The 27,908-nt window shown below is 40.6% G+C and overlaps 1 protein-coding gene across 2 annotated transcripts in view; it reads left to right on the forward strand.

Annotated features, from left to right (window-relative positions):
* cdh16 (cadherin 16, KSP-cadherin) overlaps nt 1-19,484 on the forward strand; it is a 31,497-nt gene extending 12,013 nt beyond the window's left edge. For both annotated transcript variants that reach the window (XM_010735563.3, XM_027280989.1), the window contains exons 10-18: nt 620-832; nt 1,696-1,772; nt 10,361-10,552; nt 14,400-14,641; nt 14,736-14,866; nt 15,232-15,471; nt 17,757-17,873; nt 18,406-18,522; nt 18,730-19,484. In XM_010735563.3, the coding sequence (XP_010733865.2) occupies nt 620-832; nt 1,696-1,772; nt 10,361-10,552; nt 14,400-14,641; nt 14,736-14,866; nt 15,232-15,471; nt 17,757-17,873; nt 18,406-18,522; nt 18,730-18,830 (1,430 nt within the window). In that variant the 3' untranslated portion in view covers nt 18,831-19,484. The remainder of the gene's footprint in view (nt 1-619; nt 833-1,695; nt 1,773-10,360; nt 10,553-14,399; nt 14,642-14,735; nt 14,867-15,231; nt 15,472-17,756; nt 17,874-18,405; nt 18,523-18,729) is intronic.
* Nucleotides 19,485-27,908: the final 8,424 nt, after the last annotated feature.

Below are 27,908 nucleotides of genomic sequence, written 5' to 3' on the forward strand. Positions count from 1 at the left end.
ACATCTGAATAATCTTTTGTCACATTTACACTATAATGGGAATATTGTTTTACAACAAGGTAGACGAAACACTGGCTGGAAGGGATGTATCAGTGATGAAAGGGCCACATACCTTTTGTGAAAGCAGAATGGGATTTTTGCCAGGACACTGGGGGAAAGCACCCTCACTCCTGGCCGCGCTCATAAAAAGCACATGGTGTGTTGTGACACGGCATAAAAGCTTTTTTGTTGATGCTTTAAAACGGTTGATTCTGGGAAATGAGTTAGACAGGACAATCTGTTAATCTAAATGGGGTCACTGAGCGAGGATTAAAGGGGGAGAGCTATTGTTTTATCGTTCCTCTCCCTCGTTCCCATTCATTGTTGTCAGAGCTATAAAGTTGTCAGTTATTGCAAAAGGAAAAACGTTTTCAGGGTTTTCTGCTGTTGCAGAAACTTGGAAAATCCATCTGAGGTTTTAGTAATCACTGATTGTTGTTTAAGTTTCTAATTTAAAAATGTAGCGAATTAGAAAAACAAAAAGTTATACTTTTAATATATAAATTTAGCAGTTTTATCAAAGGTAAAATTTCAACATTAAGTTTAGATGAAGGTTACGTGCTGAGTATCTTTTTCACAGGTACCGAAATCCTGACAGTGCAGGCAGCCGATAATGATGATCCCAAGACGGACAACGTGCGGATCTTCTACCGGTTGGTCGGACAAATTCCAGAGAGTCCTCGCGCCCTCTTTAGAGTGGACCGTGACTCAGGGGTCATCTCCGTCCAAGCAGACAGTATGGAGGGCACAGCTCCTCAGTACACCCTCACCATCACTGCTGAGGATGCCAAAGGTGACTTTCAATCAGTGCTTCTATAAACATATCTATAATGATATATAATGAAAAAAATATGTAGAAATACTTCAGTTACATTAGTAATCACAGTATATCTGTACTTGTATGTACGTCTCGAAAATGATCAAGTGATTTTTCTTTATTATTACTTTATCATTATTAATATCTTGTTTACCTTTGTACAAATATTATGACAGATTTTACATTTAAAATAATTTCATTTTTAAATCATGAGAAAAGTCCTCAGTTAGACATTTTTTTCATACATGAACAAAAAAGAGTGCAAGCTTAATTTGATCTACTTCCTCCCACTTTGCTTAAACTATGTAGACAAATTGGGGGCACACTCTGTTGACAGACACACTTCATGTGCTTTTGTTCTTTGTATGGAGCTAACACATGGCAGAAAAATCGAATTTGCGGAAGACAGCTAAATGAAGTATTCTAGTATGAAAGTGCTTCCATAAAAAAGACTTATCCTGGTTAGTTTTTCCAGCACTGTTATTCAAGGTGACAATCAAGCTGCAAGTTGTTGCAAGGACATTATGTTCAAGTGCTGATCAAGAGAAAGCAGCGAGAGCGGTGATTAGAAAAACAATTATAAACAGAAACTGTGCCAGGAAGTAACATGACATATTCACTTTGTGAGCTAGTGCGTCAGTAGCCTTGTTGCCACTACATTGCCCTGGGGACGCATGTACGCTAGCCTCTGGGGGTGACAGATGATGTGGTCTGCATGACTCATGGATCAGGGTGTGAAGGAGGCAAGATGAGGTACTTGCCGTTCCTTCAGCATACTTTATTTGTGTGTTGGGCTGACCCTGAGTCACTAACAGAAGCTGTGATGATGTCCCTGGCAGGTCTGAACAGTTCCTGCACTGTGGTCGTGACGGTGCACGATGAAAACAACAACCCACCAGTCTTCTCCCAACATGAGGTACGAAAGCACATGTTTAAACAGACACACACACACACACACACGTGTGATGTAACGGTCTGCACAGGACATGATAAACAATACCATAGGAAAAAAAAGACTGGCCAAACATCGCAGGCCATCGTCCGTGGCTATTGGACTGTGGGCTGTGAATCCGCTCAGCGGGTCACAGATCTAATTTTCCTGGCGGGGAACTAGATATGTCCTCTAATCTCAGGCTTATAGCGATGGCACCATGTTACTGGAGGAGTTTTATTCAGTTCTTTGTACTCTAAGTGGACTGTGTTTTTAGAGTTTAATCTGATCAAGCTGTCTTTGGAGAGTAGTTTCCACTCATTTATTCATAGTCATAGTCAGGGCTACACACTGATGCCATTAATGTGTTGTAAGAATCAATGCAGTCATAGGTGTTACAGTCTCACAGAAACGTCTGTATCAGCTGGTTCTTTATTTCTTACTGGTATGACCCTACACAAGAAAGCACTTAAAGTGACTCCCCAGACAAAGCATTTTAATCATACATCACGTGCTTGAGAAGTGGCTGTAAAATACTCTTTGTATTGTATTTTCATGAGCTGTGATCAGAGTGTATGCATTTTAATTAGAATAAACTCCAAAACTGACAGTTTGTCACAACAGACCAGGGGTGAAAAATCCAAACATCTACATAAACTTCTCTATAAAAAAAGAAATCAAAATGACCATCCACAGAAATTTCTCTACTTCTTTTTCACAGCCACCTTTGAAACCTACATGAGTCCATACCCTCCATGTGTTCTTTACATTTGAAATAATTTTGCCCCAGAGAAAAAGAAGAAAAATTTAATGATTTAAGTCGATGTCCCAGCAGTGTTGCATGACAGGGGAGAATACTGTTGTAAGCATTTTAAATACACATTGATTTTGAATTTGTTTTCCAGTCCAGAAAAGTGTAAGTGACCCAAGGTCATTACTGAACCACAACGGTGCAATTTGGCTTTAAATATTTTGGGAACCCGTTTGACTCTGGGCCGTCTGCAGTCTACTCAGTGGTCCAATTAAACAGGTTTAAACTGTGATTTGTTCAGAGTTCAGAGTATGATTGTGTGATTGTGATTCTTGACTGACCTTGCTTGAGTGCAGACGCTTCACTCTTTTGCTCTCCGCTTTACTCTGCTTTACTGTTTTTTCTATTATTGTAATCCTTTCCTTTTGCAAACAATTTTTTGGAAAGCGGATCCTGGATACCTATATTACTGGGAGTTTAGTTACCGAAGACTGCCACTTTTATTTTAATCTGTTTTATTTTGTGAGCGTGGCCTATCAGCAGCACAAGCCTGCACTATCGTGACTGGGACTGAGGAGCTCAGCTAACAAAAGCTAATTAGCAGCAAGATGCCTCCCTTTTCCACGGATGATTACCACAAACTGCTCCAGAAGATAGCAGTACTGGAAACTAAAATTCATCGGCTCGAAGTGAACGTGGAGGTAAATGGACAATGTGGGAATGAAACCACTCTGCCACTGCCCCAAAATAGTGAGAAAAAGCAGGCTAACAGAAAGCTAATTAGCACCACAAAGACGCAGCAGGAGCCAGGTGTAAATGGCACTAAATCAACAACTCCTTTCTGGAACTCTCTTGGTGCAAAGCCCAGGCATCACAAATTGCCTCCCTCAGATATGGGAAGACGGTTAACAGGCAGAACCCAGCACCCGGAGACTCATGATGACACTGAGTGGCCTGCACTGCCATCAAACAGGAATACATCTTCAACCCCGCTACCAAGGAGAAAACAACCATGGACTGGAAGTACAACAAAAACAAAGAGCAAATCACCCCAAGACACAGGGATTCTACTAGAGAACAGATTTGCTCCACTTTCCCAAAATCCTGACTCCCCAAAAGAAAGCTCATCTTCCAGCACAAGAGAAAGGTATGAAGCTAAATCATATGCTAAAAGGCCACAGAAAGAGCTAACGACTGGGCCTGAAACTCTGATAGTGGGTGACGGAGCTGTGGGTGAGATAAAACGCTTTTGCAGCAAGAAAAACACCAAAGTACTCTGTTTTACCAAAGATATGGTGTCTGATATTTCAAAGAAGATCCTGAAGATTGCTACTGATCATCCAACAGTTAAATCACTCATCATACACACAGGAGCCCTCGATGTTGTGAAGCAACAGTCGGAGGTATTAAAACGGGACTTTGTTGATCTGATGAAGAGAGTCCAATGCCTAAATACTGAGGTGTTTTTCAGTGGACCTCTACCAACAGTTCGGCGAGGAGATGAGCGATTCACCAGGCTGATGATGCTAAACAGATGGCTCAAAGATACATGTGCTACTCAATCAATAAACTTTATTGACAATTTCAACATCTTTTGGGAACGCAGGCACCTCTTTAAGGCAGATGGATTTTGCCTTAACAAATCAGGAGTACAGCTGCTAAGCTCCAACATTTTTTATTTTCTGCGTCAGACACCAGCAGCCACTGCCAAGGACCAAAGACAAGACAATCCAAAACAACAGATAAGGCGGCGCTCTGGTGAGGGCGCTGAGATTAGGACTGAACAGGGAGGACAGCAGACCCAGAAAGAACCGGAAACATCATTATTCTCACCCCAACAAGTGGAGTCTCCCCCAGCCCCAACAGGGGACACTCAACCTCCACCCCCCCAGACCCCACCCAGCCCCCAACTCTCTCCATTCAGTCTGGACGACTCCCCACTTCTGGATTTTACAGACAGGATGAAGAGTCTTGTCAATATGGGAATCCAATTAACACCACGCCAAAATCCCCTATTTTCTCCCCTTAAGCTACCACACCGTCCAGCCCCACCTATTCCACCTCGGAAACAACACTCGACTAAAAGTCACCGAGCCCCCCCACCTCCTTTGAATCATCATATCTGTGAGTCTGACTGATATGTGCCGGGTCCAGGCTGCAATACTGATATAAATAATCTTCACCAGGAAAAGTCAGGGCCCTATGGAGTTCAGATACCCTTCTCAATCCCTGTGATGACAGGTAACAGAAAAGTGGTTAAACTGATGAGAAATAAAAAGGGTTCATTTAAATCTGCCAATCTACTGAGTATAGCATGTCAACCACGAAACTTACCAGTGTCTCCTGTTATCCCCACAAGGGTAGCCCTACTCAATATCAGATCACTAGTCAACAAACCACTGATAGTAAATGACATGATTATGACCTATAATCTAGACTTTTTACTTCTTAGTGAAACATGGCTGACTGAATGTAGTTGTGCTACCATTCTTAATGAGGCAGCGCCAACAAATTACAGTTTTATGAGTAAGAGTCGAAATGGCAAGAAGGGCGGGGGTGTTGCTGCCATTTTCAAATCAGTATTTCAGTGCAAGGACATTACATTTGGTGATTTTAGTTCTTTTGAATATCTCTGTTTTTTAATGAAGGGTGATCCAAAAGTCCTTTTTCTAATCATTTATAGACCACCAAGGTACTCAGGAAAATTTATTGATGAGTTTGCTGATCTGATGTCAGTTATCTGCACTGACTACAACTTTTTTATCGTAACTGGGGATTTTAACATTCACATAGACAACAACATGGATACTAATGCCAAAGACTTCTGTTCTCTACTTGACACCTTTGGCCTTGTCCAACACGTCAAAGGGCCCACACACACTCGGGGACACACTCTAGATCTGGTTATCTCTAAAGGTGTTGACATTTCTTCTGTTGTTGTTAAGGACTTGGCTCTTTCTGATCATTTCTGTGTGTTCTTTGACTTACAGGTAATTCCAAACATTCAGATAACCTCTGTGTCTGTTAGGAAAAGGTACATAAACGAGAATACTAGTGCTAAGTTTATGGAGGCTATAGCAATGTCACCAACTGTGAGCGCAGAGACAGTTGATGAACTCCTGGATAATTTCAACTGGAAAATCTCAAATGTCATGGATGCTGTTGCACCCATTAAAACTAAGATGACCTTGAGTAGACAGAGATCACCATGGAGGAACACTATGATGGTAAAGGCATTGAAAACAGAATGCAGGAAAGCAGAGCGTAAATGGAGAAAAACTAAACTCCAAATTCACCACGACCTCTACAAACAAAGTCTCAGTAATTTCAACCATGAGTTAATCAAGGCTAGACAGCAACACTTCTCTAAAATTATTAATAAAAACATCAACAACACTCGCACTCTGTTTGCTATAGTTGATAAGCTTACAAACCCCCCAAAAGAGATAGTTTCAGAACTCTCTTCAAAAGAAAAATGCAATGAATTTGCTCACTTTTTTGATGAAAAAATCAGATCTTTAAGGTTAAATATCAACACAAATCTACAAAATGATAAAGTGACGCAATCCCTAAAACCGCCTAGGAATGAATCAACTGTTATGTCAGAATTTAATACAGTTGATCAAAAAAACATAGAAGAAACAGTTCAGCATCTTAAATCATCGACATGCTGTCTTGACACAATGCCATCTGACTTTTTTAAAGTTATTGTAAAATCTGTCCAAACAGATCTGCAGCAAATAATAAATTGCTCACTTCAATCAGGCACGTTTCCTAAACCCCTAAAAGTAGCTGCCATCAAGCCACTCTTAAAAAAGCGAACGCTGGATACTTTCAAGTTAACCAACTACAGACCTGTCTCAAATCTTCCTTTTATAGCCAAGATTGTTGAGAAAGTGGTTTTTAATCAACTCAGTAATTACTTGAACTCCAGTGGACTTTTTGACAAATTTCAATCAGGTTTTCGAGCTCACCACAGTACAGAAACAGCTCTTATTAGAGTGTTAAATGACATAAGGTTGAACACTGACTCAGGCAAAGTATCAGTTCTGGTCCTGCTGGATCTCAGTGCTGCGTTTGACACTGTGGATCACAGCACACTGCTGAACAGATTGGAAACATGGGCAGGACTCCGTGGAACAGTCCTAGAATGGTTCAGGTCCTACTTGGAGGAACGGAGTTATTTTGTGACCATTGGAAGTAATCAATCAGATCGAGTGGCTATGACATGTGGGGTTCCTCAGGGGTCAGTTCTTGGACCCCTCTTGTTCAGCCTATATATGCTGCCTTTGGGTCAAATTCTGCAGAATTCTAATGTCAACTATCATAGTTATGCAGATGACACACAGATATATCTTGCGCTGTCCCCAGATGACTGCAGTCCTATAGAGTCATTGTGTAACTGTCTAGAGCAAGTCAAAAATTGGATGAACCAAAATTTTCTTCAGTTAAATCAAGAAAAAACTGAGGTAATTGTTTTTGGCAATAAAGAGAAGAGGGTTGCTGTCAGTAAACACCTTGAGTTACTGTCTCTAAAAACTAAAGACCAAGTCCGAAACCTTGGCGTGTTGATAGACTCAGATCTGACCTTCAACAGTCACATAAAATCAGTCACCAAAACAGCCTTCTACCAACTTAAGAACATATCCAGAGTTAAGGGCTTTATGTCCCAAACAGATCAGGAGAAGCTGATCCATGCTTTCATCTCCAGTAGACTTGACTACTGTAATGGTCTTTTGACTGGACTCCCCCAAAAAAGTATCAAACAGCTGCAGCTCATTCAGAACGCAGCAGCTCGAGTTTTGACCAGAACAAAGAGATCAGAACACATCACCCCAGTTCTTAAGTCTTTACACTGGCTCCCAGTTAGCCACAGAATAGATTTTAAAGTTCTGCTACTAGTTTACAAATCACTGAATGGTTTAGGCCCACAATACATAAACGAAATGTTAGTAGAATATAGACCCAGTAGGGCTCTGAGATCTACTGACTCAGGTCAGATAGTGGAGCACAGAGTTCAAACCAGACACGGTGAAGCAGCATTTAGCAGTTATGCTGCTCACAACTGGAACAAACTACCAGCAGGACTGAAATCAGCCCCAACTCTTAGCACTTTTAAATCCAGGTTAAAAACTTTTCTATTTTCACGTGCTTATGGCTGAGCTCTTTTGAAGAACTTTTAAAGAATTTTTAATCATAATCCAGTGATTCGCTTAATGTTTTAAATTGTTTTCAAATTTGCTATTATAATGATTTTAAATGACATTCTGATGTTTTTAATTAAATTTTCTTCTCTTTTTAATTTTTTATTTCTATTGCTATTGCTTGTCTTAATGTCAAATGTTTTTCCTTGCCTCTGTAAAGCACTATGAATTGCCTTGTGTACGAATTGTGCTATACAAATAAACTTGCCTTGCCTTGCCTTGCCTATGTTCAGCTGATATTCTGTGATCCAGTTCGAGTCGTGCTAACCACAGACCAAACTTCTGTTTCCATGTTGAAGTTTTAAGTCTTTGCTAAAGTAACACATATTTTAACGCTGACCTTTTCATTTCTTTTTGCCAATGATGGTTTTTATATTCTTATATAACTGTTGATCAGAGGGATCTTTGTTCTTTCAGTTGTCAATCTGGTTGAACCATCATACACCATTTTCTTCTTCATTTTGTGAACCCTTCATTCAAAATCACATCTATTTGTAACGAGGACTTTCTACAACTTAAAAACATAAAAGACCATTCAAAAAGATAGAGCAGTCCTCTCAGCCGTCTGACTATACCGAATGAAGCTTTTGTGGCAGGCAATTTCCCTTTGAACAGTGTTCTTTGGGAACATCTTTGGGAACTACCTCCAGTGTCTATTATTATCTTTCTGTGATCCAGCTGAGCGAGACTACAGTCACAGGGCCCAGCATGAAATGGGACAGTGGTTGCCCTCATTTTGGCGTAGGTGCTGGCAAGAAAGAAAAAGTGGCTAAAGATAGGCAGTTGCAGAAAATCCCCTTGCTTTTCACCCACATGCGCCAGATAATAGAAGGGAGAAAAGCCACGAGGGCTGAGAGTTACGTAGGAGAGCCATCATGCTGTGATAATGGGGAACCAGTCTCTGGCTGACACTTAAAGACGGCACGGACATTGTGAGCTGTGAAGGAACAGTTTTATTTTGAGCCAGGAGTGAAGGTACTGCCTTTGAATTTAACAGCGGATATTGGCTATAGAGCTTCCTGACCAATAACAGGAGACAGCATTGTTGAATAAAATTGTCTTAATAAAAGTTACTTTATATATTTTTATTAGTGCTGTCAAAATTAACACGTTAATTTTGGCGATTAATTTTAAACAATTAACAGGTTAAAAAAAATTTACGCAATTAATGTGGTTTTGTTTACTTCTGGTGGTAGCTGACCCATAACCTTTGGTCACATGCGCGGTCAAACATCTATCCTAACTAAAGGAGAGTCTATGGCGGAAAGATGGATAAGGACGGACTTTTAGGGGAAACATTTCATTTTAAAAAGTTGCCCGACGGTTCGTTGGACAAAAACAAGGCAATTTGCACAGTTTGCAAAGCCTAATTTAAATTCCACAGAAGTAACACGACTTAACATATCACCTCAAAGCAAAACACCCTGCTGAAATTACCTCCACGCGACCTCGCCAGTCTACACTACAGGAGTGTGGCACTCATCAGTATATTTCCTCATTCTGGCTTTTTTTCTATTAGCACTGTGCATATGTGCACCTTAAGCCAATAAAATGAATGAATTTAAATATACCTTCTCTGTGTTTAAATATTATCTGTGTTTCATTATTTTGATCATTTTACATAAATAAATATTCACTATAAGCTTCAGTCTCAGAAAAATGCAATAAATTTATTGATAAATGAATCGCGATTAATTACAGAAATTTTTGAGATTAATTAGTTAATTTTTTTTAATCGATTGACAGCCCTAATTTTTATATAACTTCTGTAATTTTTTTTACCTAGTTCCCACTAATCTGTCCTTCAAACATGGCTGAATGTTCGTTTTCAACCTGTTACAAACCAATGTGTGCAGATAATCGCCATCACACACACACACACAAACACACAGAGGTGGAAAATGCTCTTGAGCAGGTCACGCCTGAGTAGTGCAGCTTTTTCCATGGCGATGTTAAGGCAGCACTATAGGGGGTTGATGTGGGAGGCGAGTGGTGACAGGGCAGGGTTCAGCGTCTCTGTGGATGGGTCAGCCAGATCAGAGGCATGGCTGCTTCACTAGAGGACATCTGTGAGTGGCAGATTAAACGGCTGTCTAAACACACAGTGGTGTGTGAATAAAGGTTAGCTAACACCGTGAGGGCAAGAGGTGGCACACACACACACACACACACACACACACACAAAGGGCTCATAGACCTGCAAATGTGAAGAGATGTTGGAATAATGGGCAGCCGTGTAGCAGCACTCCGGGAGCAGTTAAGAGTTCGGTGCCTTACTCAAGGGCACCACGGCAGTGCCCAGAAGGTGAACTGGCACCTCAGATACCAGTCCACGCTCCATACTGTGGTCCATGCTGAATTTGAACCGACCACCCTCCTGTGGTCCCCATGGATTGAGCCGTCCATCTTATAATAGAAATGTAATGCATAATGTAGATTATTACAGCAAATACAGAGGTGTTTTAATTAGTAATTATACAACCTTTTCTATTATATTTTAATTAGATTACATTTCATCATCATTTTGTACTATACATGGGCATACATGGGTACAAGTGGATTGTCTTATAGATAAAAGTGGCAAATATTTCATACATGTTCTGTCTCCTCCCCATCAGTATGGGCCCTTTCACATCCCAGAGAACGCTCCAGTTGGCACCACAGTAACAGCTGTGCTGGCAGGAGATGCAGATGTTCGAGGAGGAGACAGCTGGCAGGTGGACTACCGTTTAGAGTCTGGCAACGAGGAAGAGGTCTTTACCTTAGTGACAGACAAGCAGACCAATGAGGTCTCGCTCATCCTCTCAAAGGTAAGCAACACAAACCATCCCGCAGCCTCGCTACACACATATCGGACCACCTCAAGTCTAAATTAAACCGACCTGTTAATTGTTTTCTTCATCCTGTCTCAAGAACGTGAGAGTGCAAACACATTTCTGCTTTCAGGAGCACAAATATTAATGTCAAGGACAATGTTTGGCATGACGGCTTGTGTCCGCCCTTTCACATCAGTCAGTAGCTGGCCGTGTCAAAATAGCAGTCACGTGTAACTCCAGTCATTTTTATGAGGACACGATTTGAATATCACAGTGTGTACATGTGAGGCGCCAACAGAAAGGTTGGAAAAGAATATTCCAACACGTCAATACTTCAGTCCTGCATGCCTCAAATAATAAAAAAAAAGAGTCCAGATGATTAATGGAATGTTTTTAGCCCAATAATCTCTCCTGTCCCCGGGGCGCATCACCCTTCGCCTGCCTCGTATAATCCAGCAGGGTGTTTTAGGGATGTGTGTGGAAATGAGTGTGTGTCTATCTATCTCTGCATGTGTGTGTTTGAGTGAGTATGGTCTGCTCTCTGTAAGTGGGCCAGGCATGAGACAGTCTATTATTTTCCCACAAACTCTCTGTGGGAGTTGATGTGATTGAACTGTGAGTTGCACACGTTCTGCTGAGATGAAGCAGGAGATGTTGAAGAAGCTAAAAACGGGTCTTATATTATTTTGGATTAACACACCATGACTTCTGTTTTTCCAGACATGATATCATGCAGATTAAATGTTTGCCTCTTTGAGCGGCTCTCCTATTGACCTAGTATCTGTATCGCTTTAAAGGATACTGCTATTTATTTAGCTTACTTTAGTAAAAAGTAAAGCTTAAATCCCTCACAAGTAAAGCCCCAGCAGATTAAAATGCACTTGAGCAAATCCTTTAATTCATCGCGTTACAGTGTGAGGTCAGCACCAGAAGGCAGACACATTTCATTATTAGAAATTACACACTACTCACAGCCCAAGTGAATAATTAGATTGTGTGAGCGGACACTAATGGTAGTTTACCACACAGGCTAGAAGCTGCCAATTAAGGTAAATGTATAATGAACCAGGGGGAGTGAGGGGAATCGAATCAGGATGAAGAGAACAGGTGACATCAGTCATTACGTCAACTGTGAAAAACATTTCATCAAAGAACAAAAGGAAATGAAACTTCAGTCAAAGTTAGTGTGAATTGGAGCTTGTTGTAACAGTTAAGGCGCACTGTTGCCTCAAGAAGGTTCTGGGTTTTCCGTGGCTCGTGTCTGTGTGGGATCTTTCTGGGTGCTCCAACTTCCTCCCACAGTCCAGAGACATGCAGGCGTGAATCAAGCAGCGAGTTGTAGATGTGAAGTGAGTGTGAACCATTGTTTGTTTCTATGTATCAGCCCTGTGATGAAATGGTGACGTGTCCAAGATGTACCCCGCCTCTCACCCATCGGCTCCAGCCCTTCTGATAAGGATAAGTGGTCATAGATGATGGACTGATGTAACAGCTCAATTAATCACGATGATGTAGTATTTACCATTAATTCATGAATAAATTCAGAGTTCATTAAAAAGCAAATAAATCCTTAATACATATTCATCAATTACTAACTGAATGTGTGAGTCGACAGTTTGTTATGTGCTTCATTTCAACTGAGACAATGCTTTAAAGCTGTCACAGTAATGACAATGAAGAATTAGTGAATAAAGCTGTGACTGACAATGAATCTGCCCACCATGAAGACACTGCAGACACACAGGTCGGATTTAAAAAGAAGCAGAAATGCAGAATGGCACCTGTGTCATGTAGAATAATGTACCTCATAGTTGCACAGTTATTTAAAGCAGCTCTAATTGATAGATTTGTATTAACAGCTTGGGTTACAGGGGTCGCTCATGGTGTGAAATCCACCTAGCATTGCAGTTTACTTCAGCTTTGTAGGCCTTTTTAGTGTCTTTCAGTATGTTGTTTTTGTTTTCTGACCGGCCACTTTATGATTTTGGTTCACTCTTGTATTGATTTCTGCAGCAGGCGGATGTTTCAAATGAAAAAGCTGTACACGCACTGTAGCAATCTAGCTGGTGAACATTGTGAAGTATTTAAAGAGCCGGATACTACCCTCAGGAGCTGGTGGAGACCAAAAACAGAGCTAAAGGAGTTCCATATTTAACTTTACATTCATACATTCATCAGTGAGCAGAAACACGACTCCAAGTTATGGCTAATGTTGCTCTATATCTGCAGGATGTCTAAAGCTCTTTGCTAACAAGCTCGCCATGTCATCATCTTCAGATATTGGGTATTAACAGTGAAGGTTAAGGTAAGGTTGATAATGACGTCTCACTGATGCCTAACTCATATCTGAGGGTAACTCTGAGGTCTTTGAGTAATATCATTGTCCAGGTGACTGTAGCCTGTCGGATAACACGCTGAGTAGTCTGATGCGTCACTTCCAGTCAACAGCAGTACTCATGCATGCTCCAAGGTCTGCGTTTCTTCTCCCTGGCAACAGAGACGCACTCAGCCTGAGCAGAATGATGTCAGCCATTGCTGGTTTAATAGACAAGACACGTTTAACAGTAAATCATGACAGCAAATACCAAGGACTCAAAAGATTGCATCAAAATAACTGAATTCATTAGAGATTAAGATCAAATAATATCATTCTTTTGCCTCAAATCACTGACACTAAACACTATCACAACTGCAGTTAATCTTTCCGTACCTCCACTTTGAAACCACATTTGAATCCTTGAATCAACAGGTCACAGTTACTATTTTCCAAGAGTCCAGATTAGAGTAAAATCTGCTACTTCTTAGTTTGCTGCAAAACTTTGGGTCCAAATGTAGTACATACTGTAGAAGTAAAACTTTATCGACTGATTTATTTGTTTAAATGTGAATGTTGAATAGACGTCAATGTCAACATCATTTCATGTCCTATGGACATACAGATATGTATGTTAAAAATATATCCAGTTCATAAAGGAATAATTCCACGTTGTCACACAGGATGTGCTCTCAGTGCATCATCATGGAAAATGTTTCATTAACGACACAGTGAATCAATTGGCTCATTTCCCTGTGACCAGTGTCTGGTTCATATTGGAAATACAACAAAACTCTGCCAGTAAATCTTGTTTCCTTGGGAGTAAGATAAAGGGACTGCACACAAGGGACCATACTGTGTCCCTGTGTCCTGCTGTTAAAGACAACATCCTGTTTTTCTTTCCTCTTCAACGTGTGAGTGCCTATAAAATGTAAGTGAATCCATAGAGATTCAACCACTTTCCTCACATGTATTTAATTTGCTACTCAGAGATTTCATTGTGCATTTGTTAGATATTGTACATTATTTTAATTAAAGTCCGGTGGTAATTTCCTAGTTACCCATAAACATTATCTGCAAGACATCTGTATTGCTATTGTCAACTGGCCTTCAAAAAGATACTGGTGGTGGGTACTGATTCTACTAGAACCAGAAAGGCAACAAGGGAACTGGCAAGCCTCTGGAAACCAGGGAAAAGTTCCCAAGACATTGTCTTAGCCAGAGTCACCAATTATATACACCGGCACTTCGAATGAGACGATCACAAGCCCAGACAAGCTCCAATTTGTCAAACTGGCTCAGGGAATGTGAGAAATTGGGAGTTCACACAAGAGATTTACTTAAAACCGATTAAAAGTAAAGTTCTCACAAATCATAATACAAACCAAAAGACAATGATTCAGGGTGGATGCAGGTGAGCTTAATCTGCTGATGACCCTCCAATTGCCCACTGGAAGGAGGGGGCGTCACATGCCACCAATATTTTTAAGGTATATTTTCCCTCTGTGTGTGCGTACGTACACGTAGGTCTTGGACTTCGAACGTGAGAGTGAGTACATTCTCGTGCTCAGTGCTCAAAACCCAGTGGCTCTGGTCCGTGGCCGATACGGACCTGCATCCACAGCAACAGTCTCCATCTACGTTGACGATGTGAATGAAGGTCCGATCCTGTCTCAGAGCCATTACGAGGTGACTGTCAGAGAGGGCGAGGAACCGGGGCGGGTTATCGCCACCATCCGAGGTTATGACCCTGATTCTCATCCAATAAGGTAAGTCATAAGAACCAATGAATGCTGTAGTAACTATCTACTTCATGAAGTACAGTTCTGATTTTCACAGAGTTGCACTTGTGTTCTCGTGCAGATATTCTCTTCAAGGAGATACCAAGAAATACTTTTCAATAGGAAAGTATTCTGGTGAACTAAAGACAGTGCAGGCCTTGGACAGAGAGGAGAACAGCACATACACCATGGAAGTTATTGCAGTAGATGGACGTAAGTGTTTTTATTATTCCGTAGATAGTCAAAGTAAAATTCTGAATAATATTATTTGATCTGTAGATAAATATTCTCTTAAAGGACCATTTAGAATGTTCCATTTACAGAATATGGCAGGAATACAATCTGCCTACATATGTTTTCATTCATGCATGTTTGAACAAATAAACAAAGAGTTACGAATACAGATTTAGAAGGAGAGAACAGCAAACAACCAGAAAAGGTCATACAGGGTTGAGAATTGTGTATTGTTCTGATGTGCCATCATCATCATCATCATCATCCAGAAAATAAAAAAACAACCATTATATCTAAATATGAAGCTTCAGCATCTTTAAATTTGTCTCTTGTGTTCCTCTCAGGAAACTCTTCTTTATCTGCGTCCACCCTGGTGACTGTCCAAATCCTGGACGTGAATGACAACAGTCCAGTGCTCGTTGGAGATTATTCCTGGAAGTACCTGTGTACGCCTCGCTGGGAGGACCAAGCTCTGGTGTTGGCCTCACGAGACAGTGATGGGCCACAGCATGGAGGACGACTCAACTTCTCCCTGCGCAGCGATGCCACAGTCCGACGTAACTGGAAGCTAACACCGATCAATGGTGAGGGGAACCCAGTCCACCCAGAGTTTGTAGGGCCACATTGTTAGAAGAAGTTTTCTTGAGCTACTTTTCACGACTTGGTCCTCAAACACCAGAACACAGCAAGTTGTGATGACATTTGACCTGAGTCACCACTCAATAAAGCCGCATACTGGATCATCAAATCATCCATTTTTTTCCAATATCAGAACCCATCAGCTCTTATCTGATGATGATTTAGCCCCTTGGGCGAACCGCCAATGTTTCTGGGCCTTCAGTATAGCCAGCAAATACCTGAAAAAATGCCAAGGCTTGCTCTGGGTTCTGATTAATAACTCAACGCACAAGAATGCAGATCACTTTAAACTAGTTAAAAGCTAAATGTGCTTTAGATGTTGGGTTCCAAGATTGCAGTTCGGCCAATGTGTTCTGCCTCTTTTGCCCTCCCGACGGACTGTTGTAACCAAAACCCACTCAAACGTGTCTGGTGAATACCACTTGGACTACAAACTGAAACCAGAACACTTCCTGTGCCAAAATCTTGGTCTCTTGCCTCCATATTTTGCCTTAATATGCAGATGTTTTTGAATTGCTTTTATATGGACATATGTATGTTTGAGATAGTTTTAGATGTACTCTATATGTGAATGTTGTGTCTTCTAGTGTGGTCTAAGTGAACCGCTCAGTCCACTTTGGTAAGAATCAGTCTGCTTTTGAATAACGTAGAGAGTAAGGACGTTTATTTATTGGAGAAAATAGGTTGATTTCATGCAAGTCCGTGCAATGTGATTAAATTCAGCCAGTGGACACACGGTGTGTAAATTATTTTCAGTCAATTTGACTTGTCTGAATTCAAATAGGCAGCACACAATCTGTGAGTACAGACAGTCAAAGAACCAGAGTGAATTGGCCCTGAAGATGTGCAAATTGCCCTGGTCTATTTTCTTACTAGATAATTTTCTTCAGTCCTATCTGGAATGGAAGGTAGTTGTAGTCGTTGCTAGTGTTGGGCTCATTTCGTGCGAACAATTTAGTGCTGTGACGTCTGTCATTAAGTCATTCAAAGTTCAACCACTTCCCTCTCAGTTTTTTTTTTATCTCCCTCTTTCACTCCCCTGTTCCTGTTGGTATTGATTGAGCCCAGCTGTAATTATATCTTCTGTGTAATTTCTTTGGCGTCACCGCTGGGTTCCTGCCAGTTAATGGAAGCTAAAAAAGGAATCACCCAGAATGCTTTGCACCTGGTCGCAGCCAGTAATGGTCGTACCAGTGATGTGTGCTTTCGCCGGTATAATGTCGAACAGTTTGCGTGAGACAGCCACGACCTCTCATGAAAAGAACACCTGTGTGTGTATGTGTGCGTGCGCGTGTTCGTGCAGGTGTGTGTGTGCATCAGTGCGCACTCCTGTGTGTGTATCGTGGTTATTCATCTCGAGCCTTTCAGAGCCTGTCAAATGTGCCATGTTCAAATAAGTGTCAGTTCTTTTCAATGCAGAATTTCAGTTAATGAGGCAGTACTCCACTCTCCGTCCACTCTCAGGGGCTTTTCATAGCACTAAGGAGAGACATGTGATACATCCAGTCTTCCTGTAACACATTTAACAGCACTGTAATGTAAAAATTACAAGTACTCGAAACAGTTCTGGGAAGGCAGGCGACTGCAGATCCAACCTGTGTCATATCGGAGCAGAACTGCTGCACAGCTCGTGTTTTCCCGACTACGTGAAGCAACATGAAGGGGCGCGATGGTGAGGTGTAAGCGTGGAGTTTAAGACCCTCAGATAAGGGTTCAAACAGCTTGATAACACACTCCTCTTAACACGACAGGGCTTTTACGTCATGAAGCCAGGAGTGTATTTTAGACTGATTTACAGAGATAAGATAAAGAGTCACACACTCCAGACCTCCATCCACACATCGCCCTCCCTCTTTCTGTGCATGGCGTACTTGTATTGATGTGTTTTTGCTTGATTTTTTTGCCCCTTTGGTGGTAGAAAAATGTGTAAAGCTGCATGCGGTGACATTTTTATGAGAAAATATTGACGTGCACTTGTTGACTGCAGGACGTAGGAAAGCATTTAACTTTTCAAAATTGACTTCTATAATACGTGACGTACAGCATAGTGCACTGGCACTCAGTCATAGTGCAGAAATCCTTGGTTAACAATGGCAGCAGTATCCCATGGCAACAACTACCTCATCCATCAAGCAAAAATGGAAAGTGCTTTTGTCTAATGTGTGTATTTTCTTTTTTGTTTACGTTACATTTTTATGCATCATTTTTAAGATAATGCCTTGTCCCTCAGATACTCACACCAACCTGTCCTTAAACATCCAATACCTGGCCCCCGAGGTCTACACTGTGCCCTTCACCATCTCCGACAGCAGCTCTCCTCCCAGGAGCACCTTCATAAACTTGCCAGGTAATGCCGACTCTCCTGCTGATCAGCTAAAGCGAGGACAGGGAGGTTATGGGACATGAGCCTAGGAACAATCAATAAAGATCAACCCCCCGTGCGCTAGCTTGTCCGAGCACTGCTCTGGTTTGATAATGATGCAATGGTGCTTTACAAATGATTTTTCCAAGCTTGTGATTACACAGCTCTCTTAAGATTGCGCTCTGCCCAGTATAGCCTGCTGACACCTTATATAAATATCACATAACTCTTCATACAGTGTAAACTATATGGTTAAGGGAATAAGGGTGTGTGTGTGTGCTGTCCTTTCCATGCCTGCAGTTATACAATCAAATTAGACCCGATATTTATATCAAATTCAGTTTTCATACACAATATAATTATATTTTAGGATTTTTTTTAGGAACCTGGCCACCAAATATGAATCATAAACATAACACAGATTCTTTCAGTGAGTTGTACTTCCTGTTTAGTCAGGACTTCTCTGTGGTATGATGTTAAAAAGTGAGTTGTTTTTTGTTTTTCTCTCCTCTGTTAGTGACAGTGTGTCCCTGCAACGTCAGAGGGAACTGCAAAATGGCTGCCAAGCAGCTGCAGGGCATGCCAACGATTCAGTCTGCAGTGGGTATTCTGCTTGGCACCTTTGCATTCATAGGTAAGCAGAGAGGCTGGTAAAAACAGTTCCAGTGGCACTATAAAACAGCTCATAAATGTCTGTTGAGAATGCATTATGAACTTAATTATAAGCTGTACAGGCTTCATAACACCGTGCAGATTCATTATATTTTACAGACAAATAAGCAACAACACAGCGATGTTGCTGAATTTCAGTGTTTTGTTTTGTTTTGTTTTTTAACTCCAGGAACTATCCTCATTGTTGTATTCGTGAGACTGTCCTACCAGAACCCCAAACGGCCGAGCAAAACTAACCAGGAGAGAGTTCCCCTGAAGATTTCAATCTAACTTGAGATGAGATCGTCTGTCCTGGTTACCGCTGATGTTTCTCGCAGGGCATGGAATTCGTTTAGGTGACTGTGAATGTCTGAAAATGAATGTATATTTCAGTTATTAGATCAAAGTTGTACACTGACCTCAGAGCACAACTACAAGATATTTTAGATTAGTCAAGATGTCTAATGTTAAGTGCTTAAGCCTGTGCCTGGGACATGAAGTTGACTTGTGGTTTAAGTTTGTCATTTTTTATTGCTGTTGATCCGTTTATTTGTTTCAAAGTGCTGCCTCTTTTTTTACGACACACTATTAGGACCACAGTTAGTACGAAAAAGAAAACATTTTGAGATCAAAGTTATAATTTAAAGAGAAGAAGTCCCAACATTTTATAATAAAGTTTCAAGCTGACTTCCTTATTGTAAACTATTGACTTTCTTATCTCAAAGTATTGTAACTTTATTCTCAAAATCTTTTTTTTTTCTAACCTTGGCCCCCAATAGTTGTTGTAATTTACACTGCATGTACCCCTGTTATTATTCTATGCTAATCACATCTAAATTGTTACAAAAAGTTTGCTGTAAAACCATAAATCAGAAGAAACATGCTTGTAAATGCTAACATTTGATTGAATCTAATGGAACACATCAAAATAATTAAAATGTGTTGCAAGAACCATAACTGCGTAATTTAATTTAAATTCAAAGTTTCATATCAATAATTTTGTTCTGTTAATTCCATCCAAGTATCACTGTATAAAAGTTGGACAGTCTGAGCTCCTCATACCTGCAGCAATGCAATTGGTCATAATTCTTTCACTGCATAAAATCCTTTCCTTCTTTCTGCTCACTTTTACATTTTAAATCAAAACAATTTCATTGGATTAAAATAATTAGACAGCCTCAAAGTGTCCTGTGTTTGGAATTACACTGGCAGCACACTCCAGGCTCTGTGATTAAGGCTTTATAAATGCTGCCCCAGATGACCTAACAGGCAAGCAAAGCTATATTCAGACCAAAGTGTTGCTATGAATAGCTCAACAATTGAAGGTCCGCTGAATGACACTCACCCAGCACTGTCCAACAAACTAATCACCTCTCATTCACAAAAGACAAACCTTTCAAACTGAATACATGCAATGTACTCATTCATTAGCCTGCTGTGACAAGTTGAATTAATTTTGGATAATTCTTCCTCTTAGAAACCGTATTTGAAACTGGGCGGCTAAAAGCTACCAATACATTTCTGAGATAAAAGTTAGATCAAGATAATTTTGTCAGGAATTGTTGACATTTGAACAAATTCAGCATTTAAAGTTCATCAATCAATATTCTTTGTGAAATGTCTAGACCCCGGCGGGGTGGTATCCGTGTCATCCTCAAGCTCAGGTCCTCAACCAGAGGCCTGGGAGTTTGAGGGTTCTGCGCAATGTTCCTAGGACTGCACTCTTCTGGACTGAGGCTTCAGATGTTGTTCCTGGGATTTGCTGGAGCCACTATCCCTATGTTTGGGGGTTACTGCCCCAAGTGCCCCCACTACCACGGGGACCACGCAACCCTTGACCTTCCACATCCGTTCCAGCTGCTCCTTTCAACCCTTTCAGTTTTTTCATGTTCCTTCTTCCTGATGTTGGCGTCAGCTGGGATCGCCACATCTATCACCACTACCCTCTTCTGCTCTTTGTCCACCACCACTATGTCTGGTTGGTTAGCCAGGACCCGTTTGTCAGTCTGGAAGCTGAAGTCCCACAGAACCTTGGCCCTGTTGTTCTCAGCCACCTTCTGTGGTATGGCCCATCGGGATTTAGGTACTTCTATTCCATACTGGTTGCATGTTCCTGTATACTATCCCAGCCACTTGGGTGTGCCTCTCTATGTACGCTGATCCAGCTAGCATCTTACACCCTGCTACTATGTGCTGGACTGTCTCAGGGGCTTCTTTACACAGTCTGCATCTTGGATATATATATATATCAATTTTGGGTTAGTTTGAGTGAAGAATGTTTAGAACGTTAAGAAAACTGACTAGCTAATATAGGAAGTCACACATGTTTCTCAGGAGTTGGTGGAGACCAAACCAGAGGTAAAAGATGAGTGAATATTGGACTTCCAATATATCTTGCTCCATTTAATTTGGATGGGCTGTGAACTGTTTGCTTACACATACTGTATATGACAGGACTGTTCCTGTACTCCCCCAAAATCAATTCAGCTTTAAAGCAACAGCTTTTATTCCATAAGCTAACAGATTTAAAATCATTTTGATGCTACACTGACTTGTAAGTCAGTGGTGTCTTTGTCATTCGTACATCTGTTCTCACACTACGTAACTTGTGATCCAGGTACAATCACCCACGAGAAGCACGTAACAGCACTAGGTCACCCACCACTAACTATTTCCCTAAATTGGATCATACTGTATGTTTAATGAGAAAGTGTGTTTCCCTCTGATGTCCTCCGGCTGCTCCACATCAACTCTCTCTCTCTCCTACAGAGTTTCCTGATGGACAGTAAACTGCTGCAAAGTATAGCTGCCGTTAGCTAATGTTAGCTCAGTTTGTTAGCTGTACTACCTCGACTCAGACCTCAGAGCCTCTAGACAAATGTCAATCCTGGACTGACTTTTAATTGTGGAGCTTCGTATAATAAAAGGCTGAAAGACAGACATGGAGCTGGGCTTTTTGCTGTTGGACTACTAAATAATATTAGCTGGCTGAAGAAGTTAAATGGTATTAATTTGATCATTTTCACCTGTTCTTTTCCTTGTGATAGGTCTGTTAATACACTAAAAACCAAAAAGCAAGAATGTTTAGATACGCATCGTACTGTAGTATCAGTAATAGACAAATCAAAATGCTGTTGTGTGTTATATAGCACAGTATGAACAAATATTCAGGCTTTTTCTTTTTAAATAGAGTCAAGAAGAACAGATTGGCAATGATGCTGACACACGCAGGAGCAGGCCTCATCTGTGTGAAGGTTAGCAGCTGCATTTATTTATTTTTTTTGCTCCAAATTTAGAGTTAGCAGACTGTTATGAACGACCACATTTTCAGTCGCTCCTCATCTGCACCGTTCCAGCATTCATGACATGAAGGAAAAAACAACAGCAACAATGGAACAGAAATGAGATGGTACTTCTAAAAATAACCACATATTCACTTTTACAAGTACATGTGTGTAAAGACTAGATGCTCCCTCAACTGGACATTTTCAATGCGCAATGACTTACCATATATACAGACAATGCTGCTGATAGCCTATCCGCCCACTGCCCATTTATATTAGACTATTTATTTCTCCAGCTATTACAACAGTTCCAGTCGAAGCACAACATAGTTCCAAGTAGAAGAAAAGTACACTGAAGAGGACCCTGAGGGAGATGAGAGAGCAGGAGGGAAGGGATTAGCGACTGACATGGGGTCAAACGTTACATTTGGGAGGTAATGAGCCTCCAACTTTAGCCTTGATGTGTCCCAGCAGATCCTCAGAGGACAGGGATGGCCAGCGTGGGGTGCAAGGCCACACAGAGAAATGAGGGAGGGGGGGTGAATTTTCCAATCACATCAAGTAGCTCGGGAATTGAGAGATAATTCACCACATATAGACGGACACTCAGGGACAGGAACGGTGGAGTAGCAGCCCATGTTCCCCAACAGGGTAGCCCGTTTTCCATTGCTCGGTTTACTGACACAGGCGAGTGTTTTTCCTAATCCCTCCTCCCTCTGTCCTGAGTTTCCCCACAGCTTCGGCTATTTTAAGCTTGTTTTAAGATCATGTAGTTTCACTTTGGCTCTGAACTTGACAGTTTTCCCATCCGTAGCTGTTAGAGGCTTATATATCAGGACTGCTGGATAGTCTTCCATGAATATGACACCGAACCAGCCAAAATTTTGCAACAGCAAATTTTCCACCTGAATTTCGCTGAATCATTAAAGGAATTCTATTCAATATTATATCATATTAATATGGATCACATGATATGTATGTGAAAGGGGTTCATGCTCATGCTGATGAACCCACAAATGATCACCCCTCTTAGCCCCACAGAGCGTTCTAGTTTCTCTCAGCGAATTGTTTTGGTTTTCTTGTCTGCAGCTGTTAGGGTTTAGCCAGCTGTTCACAATGAATGACTCCAAGTGAACGACAAATTGTCTGCTTTTTACATAATAATATGTCAGTCTGGTGTAGCAAGTGGGCAAATAATCACTTAAGATCACGAATCAACATGTTATATCTTATTTACTTAATCATTTGTTTAATTCTTGTGGTTCTTCACGGTGTCCATGGATGGATTATGCTGCCTTCACACAGAGCCAGGTTAGCTGTTTCTCCACGTTTTCAGTCTAATGCTAAGCTAAGCTAACCAGCTGCTGGCTCCAGCTTCATATTTACTGCGCAGACATGAGGGTAGCATTGATCTTCTCATCAAAGTCTCTGCAAGAAAGCGAATAAGCTATTTCTGTAACGACAGACGCCACCGGGTACACGCTTAATGTTATTTTATTCAATCGGTCATCCCAGAAGTGGATGACATCATTTTCTTTTGACTGGCTGAAATAACTGATCTCCTGCTGCCAAACCACTTTGAAGATGAGAGTAAAAATCGGCCTCCTTGGAAGGACTTCACTGCCATTATCAACATTCATAACCACCTACTGCTTCAAAGTGACAACTTCATTTTGTGCTTCAGCCTAACACTTCCCAACTCTTCTTTGTTGTTGTTCATTAGGCAGAGGTCAACTGAAGGTTAAATGATTTAAAAAAAAAATAGATGTATATCTCTTTTCTAGAATTAGAAACTTCTAAATGTCCCGGTCTGATGAATATTTAATCAGTACGAGCATCTCAATCTCTCGTAGTGGGAGAGCTCGGGCACAAGATCCAGTTAGTATTTGTTGTGATATGGATCTCATCTGAGCATGATGTGTGAGAGACAAGTTCATTGTTCAGTCAAGTGATTTGTCCATACATTACAGAGGTGTGGAGATTCATATACCGTGCTCATTTGCATTTTGATTGCGACATGTCTGATTATCCTTTTTGTGGAGACAAACGTCTTTTTATCATCTTGTTTAACAGTATCCAGGCTTTCATTTGAATGCCCAACGAGGGTAGTGGAGCATGTCGGACGTCTGCTTCCTGTTAATATTTTACTAATGGAAACTTAAATCTTAAAAAAGTGCTTTCTCTCTTTTAAATGACCTCGAGAAATTCTGCAATAAATGGCTCGCCGAGTGTGGGAATAAACTTGCGCTTAGTTGTTTAAGCAGCTCTTGTTCTTTCAGTAAATTATGTTTGACTAATATAAATTGCCTGCAATTACTGGCAGTTGAGAAAGGTCAGGGGCTGTTAGGGTTTTTCCATTTGCACGATAATTGATTCGCTGACAGGAATGGTGATGCAGAACACGTGCGTTATGTTGCATCAGTGTGACCGATGTGCTCCAGCTGTCCGCTTTTACTGTAAACTCACCTCTAACAGGCGATCAGGCAGAAACTTTGAGATTCGCTGCGGAGTTTTAACAAACAGCTGTCGTCTCTCTGAAGGGATCGTGAATGAAAATACTGAAAGATCAAACTACTGGCCAGGCGCGGCCTACCTCTGACTTTAAAACTGGGCTGAGTGGAGTTGACCTGTGATTGTAGGAGGCTTCAAGGCTGTCTTGCTTCACATGACACTGTCAGTGGCAGCGTGAGAAGCTGTTCATTATGTTTGCCACAATCTCTTCTCCAGCAGAGCTGCAATGTAAATAAGTACTGTTACTCAAGCACTGTGCTTGAAATTACTGCAAGAGGTACTTGTACTTTATACTTGTAGTACACTTTTTACTACACAGCATAGTTAGTCTCAAAAATATGATGCATTTTTTATAGATTAAATTACCCAGAAGTACATAAAGTGATTACCTCAATAAGCCACAACAGTAAAATGCTATTTAAACATTTCAGGTCCAATGTATAATATTTAGGGACATCTATTGTCAGAATATGGTAGAAATGGAAAAAAATACACAAAACTGTGTTTTCAATTACCTGAAAATGAGAATCCTTCTGTCCTTTTGTTACTTTAGAATGAGCCTTTATTTCTAAACCGCCATATTAGCCCAGAATGGACAAACCAAATACTGTCTCCAGATAGTGAGGGGAGGGGTATTCAGATTTCTACACACGCACTAAAGCATGAGCTTTAATGCAATTAGCAATAATACTCCAATAATATTATGTATATAACATTATCACTTGATACTATTTAATTTAGTTACATTTTCAATAGAGGACCTTCACCTGTAATGGTGTATATTTTTCTTTCTTCAAGTTTTTTTTTTTTTTTTTTTTTGGCATTTTCTGCTTTATTGAACAGTGACAGTTGGAGAGATGGACCAGAGATAAACCAGGGGATAAATCGAGCCTGTGTCACCGCAGTGAGAATTTAGCCTTGATACATGGGGCTTATGCTCTACCAGGTGAGCTCTGCAGGCGGGTATTTTTATATTGCAGTATTGTTATTTTTACCGAGTCCTTTCTGTCCCCCAGAATAAAAACCAAAAAAAAATTGTACATAATAACAACATAGGAATGATGTTTACAGCTTTCGATGAAGAGGATGAAGGTTTTTTTGTTCAGCAGAAGAGTCATGAGAACTGAAATATTACAGAGAGAAAGAAAGGGTCAAACTGCAGCTCTGTTTTCTGTTTTCTATCATTCAATTCAGTAATTTGATGTTCTAAACAGGAAAACAGTTTACACTGCTTGTCACACGAAATGGACATTTGACAGACTACGTGCGTCACTCCTGCTATTTATGGCATTTTCAGAGACTGTAATTACGCTTACATTTCTGACTATCAAGACAGGAAGCTGGAAATCAAGAATATGAATCACAGAGCAACAGGGATGTATGCACATAAAAGCAAACCAGACTTCTACCGCAATGCACTGTGAAAATGGAGCCATCTGCCTCTGATATGTGAGCCTTCAAAAGAGTTCAGTGGTAATGGAGCAATATAGTTAATCATTAGAGACAGTACATATGCCCAATTCGATTCCTAAAGTCATTGGGGATTCACATAAACATCAGTTAATTGTCAGTACATGTGTTTAGATTCATCTGATTTACTCCTCTGTTGTTTGAAAAATATCTAGTTATAATATTTAATCTCATAATTTCTTAATTGTTTTAACACAAGCTATTACAGAGTGTACAAATCAGCCTCATTTGATTGTTGGGGGGAACATGCGCCCTTCTCTCCTATATGTACAATTATGGATAATAAACCTTAATGAAATACATTTATTTAACAGCAATCACATAATTGACATAATATGACAAAAGAGATTAATAAACACACTTTAAGGTGCTTAAAGTAAAAAATGGACAATTTTATTGACAGCAAATATACAAAAGTCTATCTTTCACTACTTTCTGACTTCTCCAGCCTGTTTGTGGCTCTCAGCTCCAGGACCATGGATTCCTACTGAAGATCTACTGTTTCAAAATGTATCATTAATATATATTTTCTTTCTTTAAAAAAAGGCTAATTGGTTTTCTAAAACAGTTAAAACAACAATTTATGACAAACTCAAACAGGAGAAAAAAGTGCACTATTTTCTGTGTGTCCAGATTTGGTGCACTGGGGAGTATTTCCAGCAGTGCGATGTATGTGTATGTGTGACTGACCAAAAATAAACTACAGTATTCACTGTCATGAAGAAATGTGTCACCCAGTGCAACTGTTTGGCTCACTGATGTGTCTGGGGTGACAATGGAGATCTATGACACTGAGAAATACAGATAACAATTCATTTTTGGGATTTGTTGACAATAAGAATTATACATTAGCAGTCGCTTTAAATACAACTCAGTTCATCAAACTGGGGACAAAGGCACATTATGATTATGGCTTTAATATATTCCACGCAGCACTTGTGAAAAAGCCACGTGAGAGTGACAGAGGCACCGAGCAAGGTGTGCTCTTTACCACTGGAGAGCACCATGAAAGAGAGGATTACAAAAGGTTCACATCGGGGATCAGGACAAAGGGTGCTGAATGATGCAATATGCAGAAGGTGTTTATGAACCGTCATAAAAACTATTTTTAATAAGCACTCTAAATACACTGTGCATTATTTTCTGGGTAGCTCATATGAGAAAAATCCCAGCATGGCTAAAAGAGCATTAATAAGTCTGAGACACAAAAAAAAAGAAACAAAGGAAACAAAATGAGCTTTTCTTATCAACATCTTTCATTCTTTTAACCATACGTCCCTCTCTTTTAATACCCAGCAACCCGTTTCTATGGTAACAAAAAGGGTTACATGTCTCTTTTCAGTTGGGCAGAACTGCATTCCACTTTCTGTCATTTCAACGTTGATGAATATTCAACAACATTCATGAGGGTTACTATATTTATAATTGAAACAAAAAAAAAAACAATTCAATCGTCAGTAGCTGTTCTGGAGCTTTCCAGCAGACCACATGATCTTCATCAGCAGATGGCTCAGCTGTTGTAGATTCATTTTTTTCCGGAGCGCTTTGAGGAGTTCAAGTTTTAGATTCCTCGACCTTCAAAACTATCTCATCTCCAAGTCCATTTAGTTCCATCCTTGATCGTTTCCACTTTATCGGAAGTGTTCATCATCATTTCAAAATTCGTGTTTATTCAGTCCATGTTTGTAATCAAAGAGAAAACCTCTACAGAGCATCCACAGACCTACATATCCTGACAAGTGGCAGCAGAAACTGCAAATTAGCAGCCAAACAATCATTCCTCTCAGACTCACTCATCCCACACACATCATCCACAAGCGCTGACACATCTCCATCTTGGCACAAGCATTTGCATGATTGCACTCCTCAGACTCAACACAGATCAATGTAAGGTTCAATAAGGGATTATAAATAGAAATGATGACCACCTTTTCACTGTGTTAAAATGATCCCTTCATTGAGATGCTGAAAGAGCCACAGGACGTGACGGCCCCCACATTTGGAAGCTTCCGAGTCTTCAGTGTAACAATGCTGTCGTCTTGAGAGCAGAGTAACAAGCCCACACACACGGGCACAGACATGGATGCAGCTACACGCATACAAA

The sequence above is a fragment of the Larimichthys crocea genome, chromosome VIII (genome assembly GCF_000972845.2).
Source record: "Larimichthys crocea isolate SSNF chromosome VIII, L_crocea_2.0, whole genome shotgun sequence".
NCBI lineage: Eukaryota > Metazoa > Chordata > Actinopteri > Sciaenidae > Larimichthys > Larimichthys crocea.